This window comes from Kogia breviceps, chromosome 7, assembly GCF_026419965.1.
Source record: "Kogia breviceps isolate mKogBre1 chromosome 7, mKogBre1 haplotype 1, whole genome shotgun sequence".
NCBI classification, from domain to species: Eukaryota; Metazoa; Chordata; class Mammalia; order Artiodactyla; family Physeteridae; genus Kogia; species Kogia breviceps.
Genome location: NC_081316.1, coordinates 78,125,475 through 78,149,537, shown reverse-complemented (window position 1 = coordinate 78,149,537; position 24,063 = coordinate 78,125,475). Strand labels below are relative to the sequence as shown.

General features: G+C 48.3%; 1 protein-coding gene across 1 annotated transcript; it reads right to left on the bottom strand.

The window, feature by feature from the left end:
* Positions 1–473: 473 nt before the first annotated feature.
* On the bottom strand, positions 474–22,448 carry CYB5R2 (cytochrome b5 reductase 2). The gene is given in 13 exon segments (XM_059067885.2): positions 474–646; positions 1,534–1,633; positions 2,752–2,837; positions 3,559–3,642; positions 4,263–4,377; positions 4,380–4,397; positions 4,672–4,805; positions 7,576–7,603; positions 7,605–7,649; positions 7,871–8,100; positions 15,375–15,534; positions 17,497–17,576; positions 22,340–22,448. Coding segments are annotated over 13 exon segments (1,362 nt in total).
* Positions 22,449–24,063: the final 1,615 nt, after the last annotated feature.

Below are 24,063 nucleotides of genomic sequence, written 5' to 3'. Positions count from 1 at the left end.
CAACACTCTAGAAAGAGGGGTTGAAGAGAAATTGGGAGTTGACACGACCCCCCTTGGATTCTCCTGGAGTTCTGCCCCAGCATTTTTGACCATTGTGACCCCCCAGGGACACAAGATGCCAATTCACATGTGGGGCAGGCCCAAGGCCTTCTACCTGTCTAGCAGGTGCCCCACAGAGCCACATTCAATGGCTATCTGCTTTGCACTGAATTTTATTTCACTAAACTATGGAAAAAGATGCTGAAATGGAATTCCTTCAAGCCTCTTCAAGCAAGGAGGTCTCAGAAGCTACTTTATCTTCAGTCTCTTGAGCCTTTTTCTTAGCCCCACACCAAAAGAGAGGAAGGAGCGCCAGCGTACGGGAGGATGCATTACGAGGGACTTTTGAACACTTCCCAGCATAACGTGGTGAAGCTGAGCTCACTGTGAAACATGAACGGGACCAGGCAAATTTGCTAAGAGCAAGGGAGGCATTAGTAGGTGAAAATCATGTCCTTGGTGAAACCCAGTTTCTCCAAGTTAGGGCACGCGGCTCTCTGGATCAGGAGTGGTGGGCCACATACCAGGATGAACGAGAACCTCCCGGGAGGAGGGAGATGCTCCTTGGTCGTGTCCTCAGTAATGAAGCCTGAGCTGTACTTCCAGCCTGAGATTAAGCAGAAAAAAGCTGTTGCGGGGACCAGGTTGCATCCCTGACCCCAGGCCCCCTGCCCGCCCACCCGCCCTCCCTCAAGCCAGGGAGAGGGACACAAGGCTACTCGCCAAGGCTTAGATATCTGCACTATTGCTCTCCGCAGAAAGCTGGGAGTAGAGGACATGGGGGTCCCAGGGAGCCCTTTTCAGTATTTACCCCAGACCCCAGGCTCACTGCTGGGGCTCTGAGGCCCTGGCTGGTGTCTGCCTGCTGTGAGCACTGGCGCGGGTGAACGCCACCGTGAGACAGATGCACCCAGGTGCGGCATGAATCGAGGCTGTGAGCAGGAGCTGTGCCGGGCAGAGGGCTTTGTGGTTGTTTGGGGACTGGTTCGTTTGGTGGCGCCCTCTGCTGGGCAGTGAGCTGTATGACGAGGCAGGTACAGCTCAGCGCTGGGGTGGGAGAGGCAGCCTGCCAGTGTGAGGGCTCTGTGGGGTGCGGCATGCGCGGTGGCGGCCGGGGCTGGCTGGGGCTCACCTTATGAGGACTGCTGTCCTAGATGAGGTGCAGGGTGCGGGGTGAAAGGGTCAGTGGCCGAACGGGAGGCAGTGTAAGTGATGCCGTGTGGAGTGGGTGTTCAGGGTGGCCCGGGGCCTCAGGGTCCCCCCTGACGTTCAGAGTAGTGCGTGGAGTGCCGCTGAGATATCGGACACCTACCCTCTACTGCCCTTACAAGCAGGTCATCCCAAATCCTCTCTCCCTCAAGTTCCTGCATTTCCCAAGTAGAGACATAGTCCAAGGCCTCAGCCACCCAGCCCAGAACCAACCAACCCAGGGACTTGCCCCTGACTGGGTCAAGGGTTGGAGCTGACCCACGGTGGGGACAACGGGGACCGTACCAACAGGAGGCCTGTCCAGGGTGTACCACAGGTTGAACTGCTTTGGGTGAGTTCTGGCAACTTCTTCAAGCTCCTTTCTCACCAAGATCTCCTCCTCTGTCTAGAAAAGAAGCAACATGAGCCTCACCCCTTCAGGGCGTCCTGCTTGTTCCCCCAGACTCAGCACACAGGTCAGCACGTTCCTGCCCCGGCCACCGCACTCTAGCTTGAGTGCTCCCTGCAGACTCTGGGCCAAAGAGTTCTGCTGAGGCTCCGACACAACAAGCGCCCTCTTGTGGAGGGAGGCGTTGGGTGACTGCCCTCCAGCTGGAAGGCTGTGTCTGAACACTGGGGGTCCCAGCCCAGCTCCTGCATCCACTCTGAGCGCCAGGCAAGGCAAACCAGACTGGCCCAGGATCTCCTGCAGGGAATGCGAGGGGCTAAGGCAGTGATATATGACACGATATATATAATCTACGGCACTGGAGAGCTACAGCAGAGGAAGATAGAGGCTGTAGCCTCCGTTGGGGAAAGTGCACAAAGCCAAAAGATCTGTTGCAGGCTCAGAGATGCTGCACACAACACCTGGACCGTAAAACTCATCACGATCCTCGTCCCAACAATTCCACTTCTGGGATTCTGTTTAACAAAATAATCTAAGCCTAGGCACAATTATTCGTCACTGTATCAATTATAACTGTGAAAACTGAAAACAACCTGAATGGAGGAGAAGATTTAGTAATGATGGTGTGACCTGATATAGACTGATGAAAATATAAAAAGTTTTAACGAGAAGAAAATGCCTGTGTGGTAATGTTGAGTAAAAAAACCTAAAAATGAAAAACAATATATATATATAGCATGTATAGAGCAAACAAAAAAAGAAGTAAATTATTTATATGCTTCTGTATTTTCTGAAATTTCCACTAAGGGCAAGGCATCTATGAGTTTACACTGGGAAAAGCAAAGAATTCTATATTAAAGAAAGAAGGAAAGCTTAGTGCTTATGGTTGTTTGGGGAGACAGAGTTAAAACACAAAAACAAATGGAAAAACAGGCCTGGACTCAGCTTCTATGGCTGCCAGCAGCCCTATATGAGCCCAGTGAGGGAGGCCTCCCATAGCTGCAGGCGCCTGAGCAGCACGACTGTGGTGAGTGGGGAGGAAAAGAATGCAAAGGCCAGCTCAGCAAACAGTGGAACACTCCTTCCTCGCTCAAGGCTGACTCAGCAGAACTGGCCTGGTTGGCACGGACGAGGGACATGCTGGTCTTGTCACTGGGCTTCTTGGTGATGCGGCGGGTGAGCTGCAGCATGGGTGTAACCCCTGGAACACAGCCGGCAGGCGGGCTGGGTTTCCCTCCCCCTCTGATGCCCACAGTCCCTGGTCTGCAGCAGCTTCACAAGCTTCCTCGGCCCCAATTACTTTTCTCACTTCTGTCCCCAGAACTCAAAGTGCAGAACCACCCTTCATTTTGGTTTTCCCTTCTAATGCAACAATCCATCAAAAGCACTTCTCATTTTCACATGGCAGCACTGGCTTTGAAATGACTGCATTTTACGTCTAGCTCCCGAACTGTCTGACTAAGGTGAGTCAGGCACCTGTCTGAGCTCTGCAGTGTCCTCATTTGTAAAACAGATTCAATGACAAGTAAATGTGATAGTTTAAAAAGTGCCTGTTATGGTGCCTGGCACGTTGCAGTTCTCCTTACACGTTTGTTCTCATCTTTCAGGCATTCATTTTCAAGGGATGGGGAGCATCAGGCTTGAACAGGATCCAGGAGCCCTTGGGGGGCCTGTGTGGGCCTGCCCAGCCTGGCCCCCAGCCTCACCTTAGAGGCTCCAGGGGCTTGTGGGGCAGCCACCATGTTGGTTAAGGGGAGCAGGGCGTCCAGGGTCAGTGTCAAGACCCGTCATTGACGCTGCATCCCCATCTCAAAGAGCCAGGGAAGGAATCTCTCACATCACCCCTTCTAGGACCAAATGACTCCGAAGTCAGAAAGGTCTCAGGGCTCACCCTGTGGATGAAACCCCCAGTCGCCTCTTACCTGTGCCCCCAGCAATCATTCCCAGGTGATGGACCAGTTTATTTTCAAGCTCACTCGTTTTGTATGGTTTGAACGCAAACTTCCCTGAAAACACAGAGGATACTTCTGATGTCTACAGCTCTTGACTGAGAGCCCACAAAACATCACTGAGTTCCTTGGACCTCCCAGGAAGCAAGTCCACCTAAGGGATTGGCTATGCCATTTTAAACCAGAGGAGCAAGCCAGGGTGGCCTCCTTAGCCAGCCCTGGTCCACCAGGGCCCAAAGTGGGAGTAGAGCCTGGGCATCCTTGGGGGAATAACTGCACCTTTTCTTCTGAGGAAGGAGGAAGGCAGGCTGAAGTTAACATGGAGTGTCACACAGCACTCTCACCCACAGCAGCGAATGAGTAAGTGGTAAGTGTGTGAGCAAACAGATGAGTGTGCATTCCACCCATCCATCCATCCACCCATCCTCCATTTTTCAGCAACAGCAAGTGCCTTTCGTGCATCAGGCATTGTGCTGGAGATACAGTGATAAGGAAACACCAAATCACTCCCTTACCTTCATGAAGCTTATAATCTCATAAAGTGGGTGTGTGAATGAATGTATGAAGACTTCAAGGACAAGTCCATGTGACTCAAATCTGAGGAGCTTTCTAGAACAATGGAACAACCATAGGCATCTTCCTCCTAGCTGGAGGCCCAGTGTGAACCCCCCCAGTACCTGACCCACGATAGAACAGGCGCCCGGATGACCCTTGAAAAAGGATGGTGTCCCCAGTTTTCATGTTCTCCAAGTACTGAGTCATCTTCCCCACTTCTGGATGATTAGGGTGTAGTGTACATTTTTGAAGTAGATCTGAAAAATAAGGCAGCATGGTTTTCACACCTGCAGCCCCGAGGCCACAGCCACACACAACTCAAGAATACACTTGCTACCAGAAACCATGAGGAGCAAATCCTCTGCACTCATGGTTGCTCTAAGCAACACCTGAAGACTTCACCAGGTCAACAGCTTCACTGTTAAATGACACCGCTGGGAAGCCCTGTCCAGGGCACGTGCCCCTTCTCCGCCTACCACCCTGAACAAGCTTGTGACGGTGAGGCAGCTGGACATGGAGGGCATCATTTACCTTGATAATTAACTCCACAAAGCCTAGATCATCATCACTGGACACAGGCATGTAAGCCCTGACCACCAACACACCATCAATCTTGGCCGGCCAAGAGATTAACACAGTTACCTACAGAAAAATTAAAAAGTTACCTACACCAAATGTTAATTAAGACTGAGCAGGGCCAGCCTAAACAGGACCAAGCATTTCTCTAAAGGACTGAGCTTTGGTGGGAGAGGGGGTGCATAGTGCAACAGGGTGCATGGGAGGAGGGCCAAGCAGGGAAGGAGCCCAAGTCCAGGATGCCTAGATCCTAGGCCTGCCCTTATCACTCCATGTGCACCCCTGGACAAGTCACTTCACCCCATGTACCTGCCCTGACTCCATCACAGTGTAGCTGTGAGCTTCACACACAGGAAACCTACTGTTGGCGCATGCTTACTGTGCCAAGGTGCTCTGTGGAACAGAAAGAGATAATTAAAGTTGCAGTCTGAATATTAAAAATTACAGAAAAGTGTTTCCTTTTTTTTTTTTTTTTTTTTTTTTGCGGTATGCGGGCCTCTCACTGTTGTGGCCTCTCCCCTTGCGGAGCACAGGCTCCGGACGCACAGGCTCAGCGGCCATGGCTCACGGGCTTAGTTGCTCCGCGGCATGTGGGATCTTCCCGGACCAGGGCACGAACCCGTGTGTCCTGCATCGGCAGGCGGATTCTCAACCACTGCGCCACCAGGGAAGCCCAAAAGTGTTTCCTTTTTAAAGCAAAATATGTTGCCTTCATAAAGTCATTTCTTCCTAAACTGTATGTTATCACTGGGGTCTATGAATGAATCACAGCTCCCTCATCTGTATCCTGTTCCCTGGCATGGAGCAGGCCTGGGCTCACAGGTATGCAGGGCTCCAGGATTTAGACATCCATGGACCATGAGTTCCAGCAGAAGCACTGTGTCTCCCTGGCCCATGACTCCGCTGAAGGGCAGCAGTGAAGCTTTGAACCATGTAATTCTGTCCCCCCAGGGTAGACATGAACAGACCAGGATGGCCAGAGACCTATGGATCATGACTACATGATCCAGTGTTACATGATGGGCTAGGCCACTCAGATTTCTGTTGCATCCAACATGGGAGACTTCAGTGACTAAGGCAATTAGTGGTGAGGGCAGAAGCTGCAATCAAGAGATGCCAAGAGACAAAGGCAAGAGGAAGTTCTGAGCCAGAGTATCTGAAGGGGTAGAAGCTGTGTGTGCACAGGACAGAGAGAGAGCATATGCAGACAGAAGCAGAGACCCAGGGAGAAGGAGAAGGGTAGGAGGAAGGGAAGGAGGAAAAGGAGGAGGGGGCACTGCAGGGGCAAAAACCAGTCTTTGAGGGGCCCTGAAGCCTGAGGTACAAACGCTCTGGGTTAAGAAAGGACAGGCTTAGGATGGATAAACAACAAGGTCCTACTGTATAGCACAGGGAACTATATTGAATACCCTGTGGTAAACCATAATGGGAAAGAATATGAAAAAGAACATATATATATGTATAACTGTTTCACTTTGCTGTACAGCATAAATTAACACAACATTGTAAATCAACTGTACTTCCATAAAATTAAAAAAAAGAAAGGACAGGCTCAGTGACTCTGGCTATGCCCTGGCTGGGAACCAGGGATACCCAGGAATAAACACCTGTGGCAGCTTCCTGCTGAGAACTCATCTGATACTGGAAACCTTAGAAAGACTCTTTCAGATACAGCCAACCTGGGCCTGACCTGGCAGCAACCTGGGCCTGACCTGGCAGCAACCTCAGAGAAAAAGGGGCTGCCCTGCTGGTCCCGCAGAGTGCATCTCTAACCAGCTTCATTTCAGCAGAGCTGGCAAGCATGGGAAATCTCCGAGCCTTCATAGCAGACTCTCCCAGATGCCTCTAAATTACCTTGTGCACTAACTGTGCACTGCCCACACCAGGGCTGAGGAGAGAGTGGGTCATGACAGTTGCTAAGAAATTCTATTTTCTCAGAGGTTTTATTCTTCAGCCTTCTTGCCAATAGGGCTGGTCTCACAAGCCAGGCAGAGGGCTGGAAGGCAGGCTGACACCCAGCTCTCACGGATGAAGAGGGAGAGAGGAAGCAGCAAGGAGGCTCAGGAGCCACCCTGGCTGCCTAGTGGGTAATTTCATCACCTGAAGAGGTGACATCAAGCTTTTGTCCCATGCACCCAGGACAAGTAGGCTATGGATGAGGATCTCCACCAGGAAGGCAAGCAGCACTAGCAGCACAAAGTTTCAGGCTGTGGGCCTAGCAGAGCACTAAGCCATCTGGTGGTTGTACAGATTAGAAATGGGATAACTCAGAACTCTAGGACTGCTAGGGCTCATATCCACAACGGGTCCCTCCTTTCGTGCATGAGTCTGAGGCCCCTCCTGAGAATCCACGTACTGGAGGGGAAGGGCACCAACCCCCTCCTGCCTCTCCAGACCTTCTGGGCCTTTCTCTCGACAGTAGGGGAACATCAATTCCTCCCATCTGTCCTAAGTGCACAGCACTTTACAGTTTCTGAATTTTCACATCCATCACTCACTTAATTCTCACAACAATGCAAGTAGCGGACAGGCCTGGGAAGCCCCATTTCATAGACAGAGTCTCAGAGAGGTTGAGGGACTTGCTTAAGATTGCCCAGCAAGGAGCTGGCAAAGGGATCTTAGACCTTCTGACTCTAGAATCAGTTCTTTTCCATGCTCATTAAGATATCGCTTTTGTGTCAGCCCCAGTGGAACGATGAGAAAGGGAATGGACTGCCCCTAAGCCTATCTCCCTACCTCTTTGAGCTTATGTGGCTCAGGAAAGGTAGCAGGGCAACCTCTACACCTGAGCCGAGTTTCTGATAGAAGCAGAGTGCCCGCAAGGCCCAGGTCCTGGTGATGACGCCAAACTCCACTCACCTACAGGAAGCCCTAAGGCATGGTCCGGGCGAGGGCAGTCCAAAGCGGAACCTCCGAGTGTTGTAGCTGATTTGCTAATAAGACAGAAAACAGAGGCAGGCTCTGTCAGCTTTCTGGAAGCTTTGCTGGGCAGCTCAGATGCCTGGGAAAGGAGCCCCCAGCACACATACGCAGACAGTGGCAGTGGGGGGGCAAACTAGAGGCCTGGAATGCCCATCCCAGTGCCCTGGCATCCCCAGCCAACACTCCCCAGCGCTTTGTCTTCCTCTCACATCACCCACCCCCTGCCCCTGACAGCAGAGGGGGAAGGCTGGCCCGTCCCCTCTTTCTCAATCAGGGGCAGCAGGAACTTGGCTTCAGGGTGCTGTAAGGTAATAGGATGTCTCTTCTTTACGTTCTTGTTCCTCAGGGCCAACAAGAGCACAGTGATCCCAGTAACAGTGATGGCGAGGAGCAGGGACGTGTCCTGCCAGACACAGTGTGGGCAGGGCACCTCAGGTCCTGCCTGCCCCGGGCAAGACAGCTCTCAGGCACAGCGGCACCCGCTCCACACCAGAGGCATGTATGAAGCCGGACTGTGCCCAAAAGAAACTAGGCAGAGCTAAAGGTACTAAACTAGAAAGGCAGTATCAGCCTACGGTGGACCTGGAGGCTGGGAGGGGCCAGCTACAGATCAGACAAGGCAGGATGCTTTAAACTCCCAGTCCGATGGCTCAGGAGTGCTAATGTCACCGGGCCTTTCCTGCCCATCTGCCTCTATCCTGGCTAAAGCCAAGGGTGCAAGCCCTGCAGTCCCCTCCTTGAGGTGGAAGGGGTGAGGATGCTGCTTCTAGTACACAATTTGGAATGAAGGCCCCAACCCCCAGGGACAGAGCTAGGGAGCCGGGATTAGCTGCTGAGCTAAGAGGGATGGGGCTTGCCTCCTCCACTTCCCTCTTCCAGGTCTGGCTAGGGCATGGGTAGGGGTGGGGTGGTACCTCTGTTGCCAGAGCTGCTCCAAGTCTTTGCTATACACACACACACACACACACCACACACACACACACACACCCAGGGGACCAATAGGGCAATGAATCTGACCTCCAACAGACCCTGAGTCACACACACACACACACACACACACACACACACACCCCCAGGGGACCAATAGGGCAATGAATCTGACCTCCAACAGACCCTGAGTCATACACACACACACACACACACACACACACACACACACACACACCCAGGGGACCAATAGGGCAATGAATCTGACCTCCAACAGACCCTGAGTCACACACACACACACACACACACACACACACACACACACACACACACACACACACCCAGGGGACCAATAGGGCAATGAATCTGACCTCCAACAGACCCTGAGTCTCACACACACACACACACACACACACACACACACACACGCACACACCCAGGGGACCAATAGGGCAATGATTCTGACCTCCAACAGACCCTGAGTCACACACACACACACACACACACACACACACACACACACACACACACACACACACACACTCTCCCAGGGGACCAATAGGGCAATGATTCTGACCTCCAACAGACCCTGAGTCTCATCTTACTACATTAGCACATTAAATGACACCTATTGGTGGCGAGGACCTGACATTAAGGACCAAAAAAGGAGAAAAAGGGGGTGGTACCCCAGTCCCTCAGAAAAAGCCCTGCCCCTTCCCCATAGGCTACTGCATATGCCTCCACATAGTAAGCCTCACTCCTCCCCCTGTTGTCTTTACTCTTTAAAGTTAAACCCCTCTCACCAGCTGGGTAAGAATTTGATCTATGAACTTAGTTCCCACTTCTCCATTCTTTGGCCACTGAATAAAGACTGTGCTGGGTCAATCTCAGCTTGGGTTTTGTTATTTGCCTACTTGAACCCAAACAGAAAAGAAACCCTCCCTCACCAAGGCAGAGAGCCTCCACTGGGCTAGGGCTGGAGCAGGGTCCATACGACTTAATTCGCTAACAAATTTTGGCATCCAATGGGGGGCCCATTTCGTCTGGTAACTCAGGGCTTACTCACCAACAAGGCAACTTAAATAACTGGGTGGTTTGCCCCAATTCTGGATCCCTGAGCCAGTGAAGGCTACTGAATTAAGCCTGAGATCAAAAAGCAACCAAGAATCAAGTGGGGTGCTCCCCAGGTTGACCCCCCCACACCCCAGCACACCTCCAAGGATACTTGCTACAGATTGGTGTAGTGTCCAGGTGATGCCCAACACAGGGGGCACTGACCCCACTTCGGTCAACAAGGCCAATGGTGGTTGTAGGGGGTGGCTAATTAAGGGAAAGGATCCTGGCCACCTGGCTGGAGCCAGACCTCTGCCGAGAAGACTGGGCTGGACGGTTGGTTGTCTAAATTGAGCCAATGCTCTGATAACGGGGCAGGCGAGATTGGACAATTGGTTGCCTGAATGGACTGGACGGGAAGCCCTCCAGGCCACCACATGGTAAGAACATCTTTGTTTTGTGTGTGCAACGTAAGCCCTAGTCTCTGTTCTTGATAAGGGTGAAACTTCAGTCTCTGTTCTATGTGGTCTTGTTTGCCCTGATGTTCTTGGAAATACTTGCCACAACTGTGGGCATGGGTCGAGCACTTAAAGGCCACTAGGGCGCTCTCCACTGGAAGACTCCTGTGAAAGGATAACTCACTCACGGACCAGGGTAGATGAGCACTAGGTATCCTGCCGGCCGGAAGCAAATGTCCATGTAAGTTGGCACACTGTAAAACACTCACAGCCCTGACCCCTACAGCACTTCCGACTCCAGGATATAGTCAAAAATCCAAGAGCACATCTTCTGTATTGGTTTGTCTTGCCCTAACTTGCCATCCCGGGGCAGGGTATATGGCTCTGTTGGGTAGGTCTCTCCCCATTACCCTCAATCACAGATCCCTAGGGATCCTTCCTCTGAGACACAAACCCTTTAAAAATCTTATTTTTGCCAGATTTCCGGAAAAACACCATCTGGCCAGAGATGGAAGAAGAGGACACCCAAATCATCCAAAGTCCTTGGGTTCTTGTAGCTGAGAGTATAGAGAACTGGACACATTCCAAATGGGCATTCGGCCTCCCTGCTTGATTGCCTGTAACCAAGCAGGGTCAAGCCCTTTTTGAACAAGCCTCCTTGACTGCCAGAGAGGCTCTCCGAGCAATTTATCTGATTAGAGAACACTTATTTCCCATTCCTCCTTTACCCTATCTCCGAGGATTGCTCGCTGAAAGCACTCACCTACATTGGGTATCTCCTACAGTCCCACAGTAGGGCTGGAAATGTCTACTTGCTAACTTAGAGGCGACTTTATAACTAGGGCCCTCTTAGAGAGTATCTCCCCTTCCAGCCCCTGTGAAGATTGGTTCAGATTTCAGTTAAAGTGCCTAGACAACTTGGTGTGGGCCAGATCCTGTGGGATCTGTGTTGCTGCCAACCCTAGGAAGAGGCCACTGGGAAGCTGGAAACAGACCGGAAATAAGGACTCCCCACTATGGGTAACCAAGCCTCTGTCCTAGTGAAATTGCTGCTAGGGTGCATTCTCCATAACGGAAAATTCTTCGAGTACTGCCCACTACCAAAGAGACAGTTTTTTTTTTTTTTTTTGCAGTACGCGGGTCTCTCGCTGTTGTGGCCTCTCCCGTTGCGGAGCACAGGCTCTGGACGCGCAGGCTCTGAGGCCATCCATAGCTCAGGCTCATGGGCCCAGCCGCTCCGTGGCATGTGGGACCTTCCCGGACCGGGGCGTGAACCCGCGTCCCCTGCATCATCAGGCGGACTCTCAACCACTGCGCCACCAGGGAAGCCCGAGACAGCTTATTTTCTTTTGCAACACCATGTAGCCCCAATATAAACTGGCAGATGGAGAAAGATGGCCAACTAATGGCTCGCTAAATTATAATACTATTTTTCAATCGGATCTCTATTGCCAGCATTTAAAAAAATGAGATGAGGTCCCCATGTACAATGTTTCATGGCACTTAGCCAAAACAAGGTCCTCCATAAAAAATGCAAGGCTAGTTCAAATCTCATTCTCTCTCAGTTTTCCTCTCTCGGGAACTAGTCCAATGCACGCCCACAGAGTTCAGTACCAGAACTCTGAATCAATAAGCTATTCCCCCTTTGGGAGGTCCCCAATGGAGAGGGGGGCGCTGACCACCATGCATGTACCTCTCTCTTTCTCAGATCTATACAACTAGAAGGATCGATTCCAGGGTTTATGGGAAGACCCCTGAGGGAGTCCTTAATTATTCTGGGGAATATTCCACTCTCATTTCCCCACTTGGGTGGATGTCCAAACACTCCTAAAATATCTTATTCTATGGGGAAGAAAAGGCACTGATTATAACTAATGCAAGGGAGAAGTGGATAAGACCAATCAAAATTATGCAGGGCACACTGTATAACAGATTGGAGCTCCAGCCATTTCCGAGATGGACCCTGGGTGGGATCATCAAGAGGAAAACAGTTGGCAGAACCTCACACATTTCAGGGATTTGATTCTTAAGGGCTTAGTCAGTGGGAAAGAAACCCATAAATTGAAGTAAGGTACAGGGAGTCATCCAGGGACCGGAGGAAAATCCCTCAGCCTTCCTTGAGTGCCTAAGGGAGTGTCTCCAAGTGTACACAAATATAATCTGAAGCCATTGGAAGGGCAGGCCGCTCTAAAGCCCCAGAGAGCCCCAGACATTGTGAGAAAATTACAAAAGTTGGGGAGGGGGCCCACCATGCCCACTTCCCAGCTGGTGGAATCAGCACTTCGGGTGTTCAACAACTGGGATCTGGAGGCGAATGCAAAGGAAGATAAACGAGCAGAATGAACTGCCAGTATTCTGGCCTTAGCGATTCAAGGTCAATAGACCTCCCAGGAATGACGGCCCCCCCAAGGGACCCTGTGACATTTATGAGTCGCCCTGCATTTCGAAGACCATGCCCAAAGTGAAGAGAAGGGCTTAAACCAATCAGTGTGCAAACTGCATGGAGGAGGGTCATTGGAAGGGAGAATGCCCCAAATGTCTCGGAAGGAAACTAGGTGGACCACTGTGTCCTGACCCAACCTCACTGGTTGCACACATAAAAGAAGAAAACTGAAGGGGCCTAGGTGCTCCTCAGAGCACCCTGGAAATTACCCCTGAGGAGCCTCAGCTGACCCTGACCATAGCGGGTAAAAGGGTTGACTTTTTAGTTGACACAGGGGCCACCTTCTTGGTCTTGAACACTCAACAAGGCAAAATGACCAAAGATAAATGTAAGATCATGGGAGTGGAAGGGAAGCCACAGGAGTGCAATTTTATAGAGCCCCTTCACTCTTTCTTATATATCCCAGAATGCCCAATTCCTCTAATAGAAAGAGACTTACTATGTAAATTGGGACCTACAATTTATCTCAGAGACAAAAACCCTATCACTGAAATACCCAAGACCACCTTCCATTCTGTAGCCCTAGCGCTACAGCCCTCTGCCAATAATAATGGCCCAATTAACCTTGAGGGGATTAACCCCTCAGTATGGGCCCACGACAGAGCCCATACTGTTGGCAGAGCCAGGAGTCATAGTCAAGCTGTGACCCAACTACAATCACCCAAGTAAAAAGCAATACCCCTTAAACCAAAGAAGCCCTAGTGGGCATTAAGCCTATAATAGAAAGCTACTCAAACAAGGGCTTCTTAGATCCTGTCAGTCCTCTTGCAACACTCCTGTTCTTCCGGTAAAAAAAAAAACCAAATGGGAAATACCGGCTAGTTCAGGACCTTCAAGCAGTAAATGAAGATACGGAGGAAATTCACTCCTGGTGCCCAACCTGTACACATTACTCTCTACCCCAAACCCTGAGAGGATCTGGTATTCAGTGTTAGACTTAAAAGATGCCTCCTTTGGTGTGTCCTTAGCCCCAGAATCTCAATAGACTTTTGTATTTGAATGGCAGGATCCCTACAGCTCTAGAAAACAATCATTATGCTGGAAGGCTCTGCCGCAGGGATTTAAAAACTGCCCCACCCTTTTCGTAGAGGTTTTAGCTAAATATCTTAGTGATCTTGAGTTAGAACAGTGAACAATACTTCAATATGTGGATGACATTCTAATCGCCAGCCTCACCAAAGAGCTTTCTGACCATAACAGTTAGCACCTTATATCATCTGGCTGAGAGAGGATATAAAGTTTCAAAGCAAAAAGTCCAGATCTCCCTCCAGCAGGTAGAATACTTAGGATTTATAATAGAAAAGGGGCACATGTTGCAGCAAAAATAGAAATGAGATTTTTCTGATAAACAAGGAAAATAAGCAACAATGAACAGGCTGGGGAAACAGCAAAAACAAGCCTGAAAGAGTTAAGCAATCTTGGTTATTCTTTAGCTGTTACTACAAACAAACATTTGTAGCTAGACTTGTCCTTCACAAAGCTAAACAAAGCTAATTACTCTCTGATTCCATATGAATTGTACCCTGCACCTGGCATTTACCCTCTGCATTCTCTTGTAGCAAATCACCCCTTGTAGCTGTTTACATTTCAGAAAGAAGGTCAGGGGCGATAACCCAGAGATGAATGGACCCAATTACCAGGCTGCCTGACAGCAGCAGTGACTGTTTTAAAATATTGCAAGCAGAATGCAAGACCTTCAGCACTTTGTTCCTTATCACTTATCCTGGACTGCAAGTTCCACCTATAAGACCCCCTGCAAATCCCCAATACAGGGGGGCACAGTTCTTGAGGTGCTAGCCTACTGTGTCTTCCCTTCTTCCTGGCACAAAAATAAAGCCATCTCTCTCTTCCTCCAAAATCTCTGCCTCCGTATTTCTGTTCGGCATCGGTGCACAGGAAAGCTGAAATTTCGGCAACACACAGGGCACTATCTAAGGAGAAGAAGGAATTGGCTTACCAGATGGCACCCTATAGTATGAGAAGACAGCTCTGGGGGGTTCCTAGGGATGGCCGGGTTCTGCTGTATATGGATCGCCATCTTTGGCTTAGGTGCTAAGCCCTTGTATGAACAATTAAAGGGGAGGACCCTGATGGACCCCGAATTGTGACCGGGCATTCCTGGAACTGAAAAACCACCTCATAAGAGCTCCTGCATTAGCCTTACCCAACCTGAGCTGTCCCCTCCATCTATATATACATGAGAGAGGAGAAACTGCCCTGGGCGTGTTTACACAAAAACTGGGACCTCTGACTCAGGCTGTAACCAGTTTTTCTAAACAATTGAACCAAAGCCCTAAAGGATGGCCCCCATGCTTACAAGCTGTAGCTGCTGCTGCTCAGCTTCTCAAAGGAGCTAACAACTTAACTTGTGGACAGCCCCTGACTATCCAGACCAGTGGTCCCCAAACTTTTTGGCACCAGGGACGGGTTTCATGGAAGACAATTTTTCCACAGACCCAGGGGAAGGTGGTGGGGAATGGTTTCAGGATGATTCAAGTGCATTACATTTATTGTGCGCTTTATTTCTATTATTATTACATTGTAATATATAATGAAATAATTATACAACTCACCATAACGCAGAATCAGTGGGAGCCCTGAGCCTGTTTTCCTGCAACTAGATGGTCCCATCTGGGGTGATGGGAGACAGTGCCATCCGCGGCGTGTTGCTTATGTCCAGTCTACTCAGTAATCTCATTTTGGTTGCTGTCACTGAAGGAAAAAAACCCTGCCTCACAAAGATAGGATGCTGGAAATGCAAGCGGGCTTTTTCAGTGCTTTTGTGGCAACCTCAGAATAGTCCACCTTGACTTTCATCCAGAATGTATGGAGATTCGAAGTGGTCTCAAACATACTTTTAAGGCCACCATCATTTGCGATCTCAAGCAGTTGATCCTCTTCTAGCATGGACAAAGTCAATTCACCTGGCTTATTCACAAATGGGTCGTGGATCCATTCCTTTCCAGTTCGGGGGTCTTTCGTGGTTGGGAAGTAATGCTCAAACTCTTTTGAAAACTGAAAAATAGGTGATCATGCACCAGCTGGGAGAAAGAAGGCCCTGGCTTTAGTCTCTTTCAAAATCTCTGCTAATGTTTGAAACATGTCAAAAATCCCAATGTTCACTCGTCACCCCCATAATTCCAGTTTGGCTTTGAATGCAGCCACTTCATCTGCCCACTTGAACACAGTTGTCGTTCTCCCCTAAAATGACAGACTGAGTTTGCTGAGCAGGTTGAATATGTCACACAAGCAAGTTTTATGACCCACTGTGTGTCACTGAAATGTGCTGCCAGTGGTGACTGCTTTTCTAAAAGAAATCTCTGGAGTGGCTCTCTTAATTCAAAAAACTCTGGCCAGTGATCTACCTTTAGAAAGCCATGTCACTTTTGTGTATAATACAAGATGTGTGCTCTCTGCATCCATCTCCTCACAGAGCTGTGCAATCAGACGTGAGTTAAGGGTATGTACTTTAATGTGGGTGAAAATTTTAATCACATCCTGCAAAACGTTGTTAAGTTCAGTTGACATTTTTCAGCTAGTCAGCATTTCTCTATGGATGACACAGTGCGTAGACTCACATTCAGAAGCGACCACTTTGACCCGAGTAGGGAAACCAGAAAGCCGTCCAGTCATGGCAGCTGCTCCATCCATGCATATAGTGACACAAAATGACCAATTCAGTTTTCCTGATATGTAATCATTCAAAGACTTGAATAATTCTGCAGCTGTGGTGTTGGCTGGCAACAAAAGTGCACACAACATATCCTCACGCACAACCTCCTGAAAAATATATCTCACAAAAACAAGCATTGTTGCCTTGCTGTCAACATCGGTAGATTTGTCAACCTGGATTACGTACACGGTGACTCATTAACCCTCTCTAACAACTGTACCTCAATATCCTCTGCTATTTCATCAATTCATCTAGTTATGGTGCTAACGAAAGAAGAACACGTGCCACCATTTGAACTGCAGCCTCTCCTGAAAGTTCACAGCAAATGTCCTTAGCAGCAGGCAGGATCAACTCCTCACCAATAGTAAAGGGCTTCTTAGCTTTAGCCATGCGGTTAGACACTAAGAGTGATGCTCTCAGTGCAGACACATTTGATGAAGTGGTAGCCTTCAATAATTGCTTCTGTTCTTTGTGTTCACATTTTTTTTCTTTTGAAAAACTCCAAAGGCTTGTCTTTTCATGCAGGGTGCTTGGTCTCCATGTGGTGAAGCAGTTTTGGAGGTTTCATGGCTTCGTTGGATGGCCAGTCGCCACATATTATACAAAGCGGTCTTGGAGAACGTGAATCACCTGTTGCAATGAACCCATAATTTAAGTAGAACTCTTGGTATTTTCTTTTAAATGCAGCTGTCTTTTTGTTGGCAGTCTTAGAGTCTTCTGCTATCTCATTATTGGGTCTTTCCCCCTTTTCAAAGAAGCTTTCCAGTGACATTTGTTTTTTACTCATTTTGGCTACTGTTAGCTTGTGGGCTTACCAAAACTGTGACTGAGACAAGTGCACAGCATGGGAAAGAGGCGCAGACAGAAGTGGTAAATAAAATAATGGGCAAGCCATGTGCAGACTAAATTAAGTGTCGGATTCTGACTTAAAGCCTGCCACCAGATGCAGCTTAATTGTCACTTGACACTCACTGATAGGGTTTTGATATGAGTCTGCAAGCAAATAATTTATTATGGTCTCTGTGAAGTCAAACCTCTCTGCTGATGATAATCTGTATTTGCAGCCGCTCCCCAGCACTAGCATCACCGCCTCAGCTCCACCTCAGATCATCAGGCATTAGATTCATTAGATTCTCATAAAGAGCGTGCAACCTAAATCCCTCGCATGCGCAGTTCACAGTAGGGTTTGCGTTCCTATGAGAATCTAATGCCGCAGCTGATCTGACAGGAGGCGGGACTCAGGCGGTAATGCGAGTGATGGGGAGCGGCTGTAAATACAGATGAAGCGTGAACCTGTTGCTCACCTCCTGCTGTGTGGCCTGATTCCGGTCCACGGCCTGGGGGTTGGGGACCCCTGATCTAGACTTCCCATTGCCTCTGAGCCCTAATTAAGGAAAGCAGGGGCAGGTATCCCCTAGTACTGAGGCAGGGGATAGATGGGCCCCAGGCTGAGCAGCTGAAATTTGTCTCCTGAGGACAGACACTTCAAGATAAAGACAATGGCAGGAGCAGAGAGGAGCTAAGCCCTGCTTGGGTAAAAAGATAAGGTTACATACTTCTCATTCTTGAGGCCAAGAAGACCTCCCAAACTACACATGAGCAGAAATGATCCTCAGGGGTCAGGGAAGGGAAGGGATGCTAACCCATAATATGTCCTGCCAACCTCCCAGAAACCCTCACAGTGGAATCCATCTTGGCTAAAAGATGTGAGCACGCATGGGGGAGAGCCTGAGTCAGATCAGATATGGGAAGGAAGCAAGATGACTGGCCAGAGGAAAACAAAGACCCATAAAACTGAGGCTATATAAGCAATTTAAGACACCCCCAAAGAGTGACCCTCTCTCTGAACACACCCATGTGTCCTTTTCACACGTACTCTGCTTCTAAAAATGCTTTACCCACTTCACTACCTTCCATTTCTCTGCTAAATTCTTTCTTTAAAATTTATTTATTTTTAATGTTTATTTATTTTCTTATTAGTCATCCATTTTATACACATCAGTGTATACATGTCAATCCCAATCTCCCAATTCGTCACACCTCAACCCCCACCCCGCCGCTGATTTCCCCCCTTGGTGTCCACATGTTTCTTCTCTACTTCTGTGTCTCAATTTCTGCTCTGCAAACCGGTTCATCTGTACCATTTTCTAGGTTCCACATATATGCGTTAATATACAATATTTGTTTTTCTCTTTCTGACTTACTTCACTCTGTATGACAGTCTCTAGATGCATCCATGTCTCTACAGATGACCCGATTTCTTTCCTTTTTATGGCTGAGTAATATTCCATTGTATATATGTACCACATCTTCTTTTTTTTTTTTTGTGGTATGCGGGCCTCTCACTGTTGTGGCCTCTCCCGTTGCGGAGCACAGGCTCCGGACGCGCAGGCTCAGCGGCCATGGCTCACGGGCCCAGTCGCTCCGCGGCATGTGGGATCTTCCTGGACCGGGGCACGAACCCGTATCCCCTGCATCGGCAGGCGGATTCTCAACCACTGCGCCACCAGGGAAGCCCTGTACCACATCTTCTTTATCCATTTGTCTGTTGATGGGCATTTAGGTTGCTTCCATGACCTGGCTGTTGTAAATAGTGCTGCAATGACCATTGGGGTGCGTGTGTCTTTTTGAATTATGGTTTTCTCTGGGTATATGCCCAGTAGTGGGATTGCTGGGTCATATGGTAATTCTATTTTTAGTTCTTTAAGGAACCTCCGTACTGTTCTCCATAGTGCCTATATCAGTTTACGTTCCCACCAGCAGTGCAAGAGGGTTCCCTTTTCTCCACACCCTCTCCAGCATTTGTTGTTTGTAGATTTTCTGATGATGCCCATTCTAACCGGTGGGAGGTGATAACTCATTGTAGTTCTGATTTGCATTTCTGTAATAATTAGTGATGTTGAGCAGCTTTTCATGTGCTTCTTGGCCATCTGTATGTCTTCTTTGGAGAAATGTTTATTTAGGTCTTCTGCCCATTTTCTGATTGGGCTTTTTCTTAATATTGAGCTGCATGAGCTGTTTATATATTTTGGAGATTAATCCTTTGTCCGATGATTCATTTGCAAATATTTTCTCCCATTCTGGGGGTTGTCTTTTCATCTTGTTTATGGTTTCCTTTGCTGTGCAAAAGCTTTGAAGTTTCATTAGGTCCCATTTATTTATTTTTGTTTTTATTTCCATTTCTCTAGGAGGTGGATCAAAAAAGATCTTGCTGTGATTTATGTCAAAGAGTGTTCTTCCTATGTTTTCCTATAAGAGTTTTATAGTGCCCCGTCTTACATTTAGGTCTCTAATCCATTTTGACTTTATTTTTGTGTATGGTGTTAGGGAGGGTTCTAATATCATTCTTTCACATGTAGCTGTCCAGTTTTCCCAGCACCACTTATTGAAGAGACTGTCTTTTCTCCATTGTATATCCTTGCCTCCTTTGTCATAGATTAGTTGACCATAGGTGTGTGGGTTTATCTCTGGGCTTTCTATCCTGTTCCATTGATCTATATTTCTGTTTTCGTGCCAGTACCATATTGTCTTGATTACATCTCTGCTAAATTTTTTTTTCAAAGAAGACAAGGACCGAGGTCCCATCTCAGGCCTGATGGCCCTCGTGGTCTAGTGGCTAGGATTTGGAGCTTTCACTGTTGCAACCCAGGTTCAATCCCCAGTTGGGGAACTAAGATCCCACTTCAAGCCACCGCACTCCACACCCCCCACTCCCCAACACCCATCAAACCCTCCAAGTCCAAGCCATGCTTCTAGACAACCCATCTGTGACTCTGAGGCTCTGCAACGTCCTTAACCTTGCCTCCTTGCTACCTCAGACAGGTCCAAAATTAACTCATCACTGTGAGGAAGTTCAGGAACATGCTTAATGCCGCAAGCATGACTTAAAGAGCTCCCCTAGAGAGAATGCAGAATTGGAATGGTTCACTGCTGGGAGCAGCTTTATGAAAGATGGAAAATGAAAGGCAAGATATGCTGTGGTTTCCATCACTGAAGTGGTAGAAGCTAAAGCCTTACCCTCTGGCTGCTCTGTTCAGAGGGCTGAATTAATTGCCCTAATCAGAGCACTAGAACTGGGGAAAGGGAAAGTTGTCAATATCAACACTGACTCTAAATATGCCTATTCAATCCTATGCACCCGTGGGACCATGACACCCATGGTGCCACCTGAAAGGAGAAGGGAATCCTGACCTCAGGAAATAAACAGATAAAAAAGGGGGGTTGTGGGGCTTCCCTGGTAGCGCAGTGGTTGAGAGTCCACCTGCCGATGCAGGGGACACGGGTTCGTGCCCCAGTCCGGGAAGATCCCACATGCCACGGAGCGGCTGGGCCCGTGGGCCATGGCCGCTGAGCCTGTGCGTCCGGAGCCTGTGCTCCGCAATGGGAGAGGCCGCAACAGTGACAGGCCTGCCTACCGAAAAAAAAAAAAAAAAATGGGGGGTTGTGTATTATACGGATGCTGAAGGCTATACTCCTATAGCAGTTATTCACTGTAAAGACCATCAAAAGAGAGAAGCAGAAATAATAAGAGGAAATAACAGGGCAGATATGGCAGCTAAACAAGCAACAGAGGGTGGGGACAGACCTCAAATGCCACTGCTATCAGTTCCCCAGACCCTAACTCCTGTACTCCCATATCTACTCCAGAAGAAAGAGAAAAGGCTTTGAGATGGGGCTATTTTAAAAGCCCAGAATAACTAGCATGGATGGTTAATGATCATGGGCAGCTGTTCTTCCTGTCAGCTATTGTACTCCAAGCCATCTGGGAAGCTTACCAGAGCACACATTACCGGCAGGAGACCCTATATCAATGGCTCATCAAATCCATGACTATTCCTGAAACAGGTGGTTGAAGCTTGCCCTATCTGCCTCCAGAATAACCCCAACACTCACCTCCACAAGGTCAAGGGAGTGACCCCCACCTAGTAGAGATGCACATATCCAGGTCAGAACTGGCAAAGTCAATTTACAGTAAAGCCCTGGGCACAAGGAAATTTTAGGCATTTGTTGGGTCTGACTGACACCTTCTCCAGCTGGATGGAGGCATTTCCCACCCCAACACAGACCACCTTGGAGGTCTCTAAGGCCCTGCTCAAGGAAAGGATCCCTCAGTTTGGGCTCCCTAAATCCACTCAAAGTGACAATGAGCCCACCTTTATTTCTCAAACTACTAAAGGAGTCTCTAGAGCCCTAGGAATTAAATAGCGTTTGCACTCTGCTTTGGAGACCACGATCCTCAGGGAAAGCAGAAAGAAGAAATCAAACTCTCAAAATAAATTTTGCCAAATTATGTCAAAAGACTCATCAACCCTGGATCTCCCTTCTCCCCACAGCACTTCTAAGAATGCGAACAGCCTCTAAAGGAAAGATCAGATTAAGTCCATATGAGATAATGTATGGGAGGCCCATTCCTGAAGGAGCCAGCTACAAGGCCAACCTTAGGGATATGGACTGACTGAAATATGCCGTACACACAGGGAAAATTATCAAGGCTTACACGCTGACGAGAATCAGGAATTGCCTTCCCCTTCTGACATGGTTTTACATCCTTTGTCCCCTGGGGGTTGGGTTTATTTGAAAACCTGGATGGCTAGGAATCCACAAGTTCAGTTAGATCCCAAGCGGACAGGACCTTATCTAGTAATCCTAACTACTCTATCTGCCTTAAAATTACAGGGCATTACTCCATGGGCCCACCATGTCAGAGTGAAGACAGCCTGAGGAAGAAGTTACTGAGCCACACACTCAATACACCTGTGAAGATGTCAAAGACCTTAAGTTACTTTTCAAAAGGACAAACTTACCAATAAATAAGTAATGTGATGGATAGGCTCAGTAGCTGGCCTTTTCATTACTATTGCGTTACCTGGCTTCTGCTGTTTTGTCAAAACCCTCCCTCTGGCAAACATCTCCTCTGTCCATTCTGGATATAGACATATTAATATTAGAAGCAGGATGAATGGCTATTGTTGTTTATTATTCTCAACTCTCTCTGTCCTATCTCTTACAACTGTCCACGCAGAATGGGAATTCGATGCAATGGTAAATCTCTCAAGAATTATAGCCCTTGGACAAAATCTATCCGCACCCCCACCCTCAAAGTGACACCTATGGATTAAAGGTACAGTAAGTCCCCTACATACAAACCTTCAAGTTGTAAACTTTCAAAGATATGAACGTGCATCTGGTTCCAGCAAGGAACCAGAACCTGTGCCATCAACGTCAGGCGTGAGCGAAACTGCAGCTTGCCCTCCATCTCCTATTGCTGATGATCCTTCAGCTCTACCATCTCCCTCCTCCTCCCCCTCCTCCAGTCAGTAACTCTCCTTGCCTGTTCACGCGATGCCAGCCCCTGTATGCCAGCTGTTGTGCTGTACTACTGTACTTTTCAAGGTACTGTATGTAAGATTAAAAATGTTTTCCTTATTATTTGTTTGTTTTTTATGTATTATTTGTGTGAAAAGTATTATAAAACTATTACATTACAGTACTATATAGTTGATTATGTTAGTTGGGTACCTAGGCTAACTTTGTTGGACTTATGAACAAATTGTACTTATGAACGCACTCTCGGAACTGAATTCATTCATATGTAGGAGACTTACTGTATTACATTTTATCCCTAAGAATGACCACCTCACTCTCACCTTGGCTAACTGTTCTGCTAAACCTATCCCTCTTGAAGTTCATATCCCATCCCTAACTCTGCTTTCCTGCTTGGATCTCACCCCTTACATTAACATTTCTCCTGAACACAAAGCACTCACTCTGAAGAGCCATCTTGCTGCCACTGCTCCTATCAAATGCCCCTACCAAAGGGAGGAACTTACAATAACACCCTGGGGCTGCTCTGGACTCCGATCAATTCTTCTTCCATTACCCCACAATTTAAGTGCCCCAGGATTGACTCCTACAGAAATCTCACCCATTGGTGCCCTCTGGACTGATGTGGTGGATACACACAAGGACCAGGTGGGAGATGTATTTATTGGGGAGGAAAAATGCCAGTTGTCTAGCATTTAGTACATGGCTCTCCTAAGGCCAGGGGAAAACCCACTAGCCAACAATCGCCCAGTAATCCCCTCTATGCAGGTGGGCCTCTTTCCCCACACTGCAAAGGCACCCCCTCTTGGGCTATCCACTTACAGAGGTGGTTTAACTCAGAAGTGGGTAAGGCATGGGTTCTCCCTGGGTATCTGTTCCTTGGTGGCCTGAGAATAAACCAATTGCCCCATCAGAACAACCCCAACTCCTCCTTCCCTTCTCTGAGATGGGCTCTAGCCTATGAGTGTTCAGATAATGCCCAGTTTTGGGGACAAAGCACACTAGGCCAGCTAAGTTCTCAGAACCTAGGCATAACCATTCATAACGTCACCTAGCCCTGAGATAAAAGGGCAACAGGACTCATTCTGGCAGGAGGAGAGATTGCTCTCAGACTGGGGGGAGGGTGTCACATACCATGAAATTACTTTACAAAAATCTCATGCGGGCCCTTGAGTACTTGTCTAAAAATCCGGGGAATGCCTTATAAGGACTCCGTACTTCTCTGGACTCACTAGTATATGTTGTTCTCGATAACAGGCTAGCTCTTGACTATCTCCTAGCTGAGCAAGGAGGCATATGCACAGTTATTAATAAAACTTGCTGCATGTATGTCAGTAACTCTAGCCAGATTGAGGTAAACATTAAAAAGATATATGATCAAGCTCAATGGTTATACAGATATAACACACGAGGTCCAGAGCCCAGCTCCATCTGGAATATGGTCAAACAGAGCCTCCCCAGCTGAACTTGATTTCTTCCATTTCTTGGCCCACTAATTGCTATTCTCCTCCTGCTTATCTTCAGGCCTTGCCTCCTTAGCTGCCTTG